Below are 3,161 nucleotides of genomic sequence, written 5' to 3' on the forward strand. Positions count from 1 at the left end.
GGATGGATCCCATGGAAGGGTTTGGATCCCATGGAAGGGTTTGTGAGGGAATGGATCCCATGGAAGGGTTTGTGAGGGGATGGATCCCATGGAAGGGTTTATGAGGGAATGGATCCCATGGAAGGGTTCAATCCCTGCAGGTCAGCAGGAGGGGAAGGATCTCCCTTGCCATTTGCCAACTGTTTCTGTACAATTGTTCATCTGGAAGCTGATTTACAGATCTCTTTTCCTGCTAAGGTTAACAAAACTGAAGTTCAGCTTTCTCAATGGTCAGAAAAAACTCAGCAGTCCAAGCAGAGTCAGTGTGGGATCCCCTGGGAGCCAAACCCCACTGGAATCGGATCGGGATCCTCCAGGGTCAGCTGGCTCTGAAGGAAACCCTTTATCCATCACTAGGGAGGATCCCAACACACAGCAYTGCCCAGCACAAGGGGCCACAGGAGGCTTTTCCTTCCCCATCTGCTCCCACGGAATTGATTTCCCTTGCTGGGAGCAGAGCTGGCTGTGGGAATGCTGTGCTGGTTCAGGAGTGGGGTGGGATTTCCTGAGTGGGGCAGGATTCCTGGAGCCCACAGAGCCCTGGAGCAGCCGTGCCCCACACTCACCTCCCAAGGGGGGTTTGTAGTCCGGTCCCAGATCCATGGGGCGGCTCCCCTTGCCGGCAGATCCCGAGGCTGTAGGGGTTGGACACACAGAGTTTCACACACACACACAAACACAGGCACACCTGAGCATCCCTGAGCCCCGCTCTGGAATCTCCCCAGCCCCCAGGAGCAGCTTTTCCCTTCTTTTTCTGTCCCTACAGCACAGCACCTGCTTTCCCAGGGAYTCCTTTCCTCATTAAGCTCTACTAATTTCACTTTAAAATGATAATAAAGCCCAYTTGCAGTGAGGCACAGGGACATGTGGAGGTAAAAGGCTTTGCCACACCTGTACTGACAGCTCCTCACCCTGAAAGAGGAATTATCCAGGTTTCTTTTCCTAACACTCAATTCCAGCAGGTGAAGGAGACTGGGAATGGGTGGAGGACCCAAAGCACAGTAAATGTAATATTAACACCCTGCYTGTCCATCAAAACTGCCTTTCAGCTCCTCCCTGTGCTCTCTCTCTTGCCAACAAAGCACCACAAAAATGCTTCTGCTGAAACCTGAGGACCAAACCTGGTCCTTTCCCTTYGTGTTTTCATTACAAAATTAGTGAGAAAAATACCAGAACAGGGGAAACATTCAGCCATGGAGCAAAGAACAATATCCCCYTGGTTACAGGGACCCAGAATATTTTGCATATTTTCACACTGTTCTATAAAAAACCCCTCCAAGAAGTCAGGCAGTGTGGCAGTTTCACAGCCAGGAGAAGGATTTTCTTCAGTTAAAAATCCCCTTTAATCAAGAAGTAGTAAGTGTTACAGGATGTGTAACAAATGGAAAGTGAACCTTCAGTGAATGCCTGCGAATTACTGACTGAAACAGAGACAAATGGCAAAACMAGGCACAGACAGGGATTAAAGCTGGGGAGGGAAACAAGGAGAAGGCTCTGGGTGTGCAGAGAGGASCTGCAGCCTGCAGGGATGGAAAGGATCCATCAGGACAAATGGGACATGGAAAACCCACAGAGCTGCCAGGCTGGAGGGGACACTGRGGCAGGGCTCCCTTTTGGGGCACTGAGAACCCTGCAGCAGCAGGGACAGGCTGTGGCAGCCTTTTCAACAGTTTGATTAATCCATTTGTGTCTGTCTGATACTTCACCTGCCCTGGGAGGGTGGGAAATGCCCAGATGGACTCTCTGAGCCCCCAGGGAGCTGCTGGATGTCCCAGGCACGTTTTAGGAGAACAATCAGACACCCTGAGCATTTCTGGTGCAGCAGCTGCAGCCCTAAGGCAGGTGAAGTGATGGAGAAGAGGCTGGAGAGCAGATGGCCTGCACCTTATATGCAATTTTCTGCTTTATGGAACACAGGTAATCTCAAAAAGCTAAAAGTCAGCCCATAAACAGGGCTGGGAACAGTAACTCTGCAGACAGATAATGAGAAATATGAAATATTCTGTATTTAGGCTTCCAGAGAGCATCAGACAGAGTACTGTGTTAAAGCAGTACCATCAAAGAGCCATGTGGCACCTATTAATTAATTACCATCAAATGAACTGATAACAATGAGAATTATTCATCAGGAATGTCTCTAATGAGTGCTGCAAGGACCTGGGCTTGGCCAATTGCAGCCCAATATCCTGAGTAACACCGTGGAAGGGAAGGRAATAACTGCCCTGGGGTCAGTAAAGTCAGGGGGAGGGAAGGCAGACAGTGCACAGCAATCCTCATGAAAGCCAGGTCCTCCCTGAGTCTGGGATTAAATTCAGGTACCCAAAAAGGTGCTTTCCAGGGTTCAATTCCTAAACCCAGAGATCAGAGTTTAACYTTTAAATMAATTCCAGGGAGCCCCATYTCTTGTGCAGTGCAGCCTGTTTGAAGGAAGAGTGTCAGACAGCATTTGTTTGGGATTGTTTTCTGTCCAGCCTGTGAACCTCCATGGTACAATCCATCATGGGACAGGAGATGACTGCAGGATGGGTTTGCTTRAGCAGAGACCTTAATCCCTGCCTTGGGATGAGGGCAGTGCCACCTCCTGAGGCCTGAGAGCAGCCCCTGAGTTCTGCTGACACAGAATGTCCCCGTGCCCAGAAGGGTGTGGGAAAACAGAACCGTGTGCTGAGTTCAGAGGGAAAACGGTAAAGAAAGAAAAGAGAGGAAAAAGCAGAACCATTAGGGCAGAGAATCAAGCCCAGTTAGTTTTGCTCCCAGCCTGAGGAACCTGCTGGCCCTTTCCTGCAGGTCCCCATTTGGCAGCTCAGTGGTGCTGTCACAGGGCAGCTCCACAGCTCCTCTCCTGCACTTCCTCTGCCTCCTCCTGTCCCACATTTCAGCTGCTGCCAGGATTTCAAACCTCCCAGTGTTCTTACAGGAATCCCCAAACAAAACTCTTGTCTTTGATGATTTATAAATAATGGGATGGGATAAAAATTGGTCATTAATGTGAGAACACGTTACTTTAGGATGTAACAGCGGGTGGAAGATTTGGTTCTCTGCTGAAATGGGATTGGAACAGGAAAAACAGAAAACAGCAACTTTTACCCAAAACCTGGTACCCTGTCCCGATTCCCTCCTGC

At 49.6% G+C, this 3,161-nt stretch overlaps 1 protein-coding gene across 1 annotated transcript in view; it reads right to left on the bottom strand.

Moving 5' to 3' along the window:
• Positions 1–3,161, bottom strand: part of NEO1 (neogenin 1) — a 165,931-nt gene that overhangs the window by 10,425 nt on the left and 152,345 nt on the right. Inside the window, exon 22 of the mRNA XM_057378764.1 lies at positions 606–674. Within this exon, the coding sequence (XP_057234747.1) occupies positions 606–674 (69 nt within the window). The remainder of the gene's footprint in view (positions 1–605; positions 675–3,161) is intronic.

Source organism: Malurus melanocephalus, unplaced genomic scaffold (assembly GCF_030028575.1).
Source record: "Malurus melanocephalus ecotype Western Australia unplaced genomic scaffold, MMel_1.1 scaffold_372, whole genome shotgun sequence".
NCBI lineage: Eukaryota > Metazoa > Chordata > Aves > Passeriformes > Maluridae > Malurus > Malurus melanocephalus.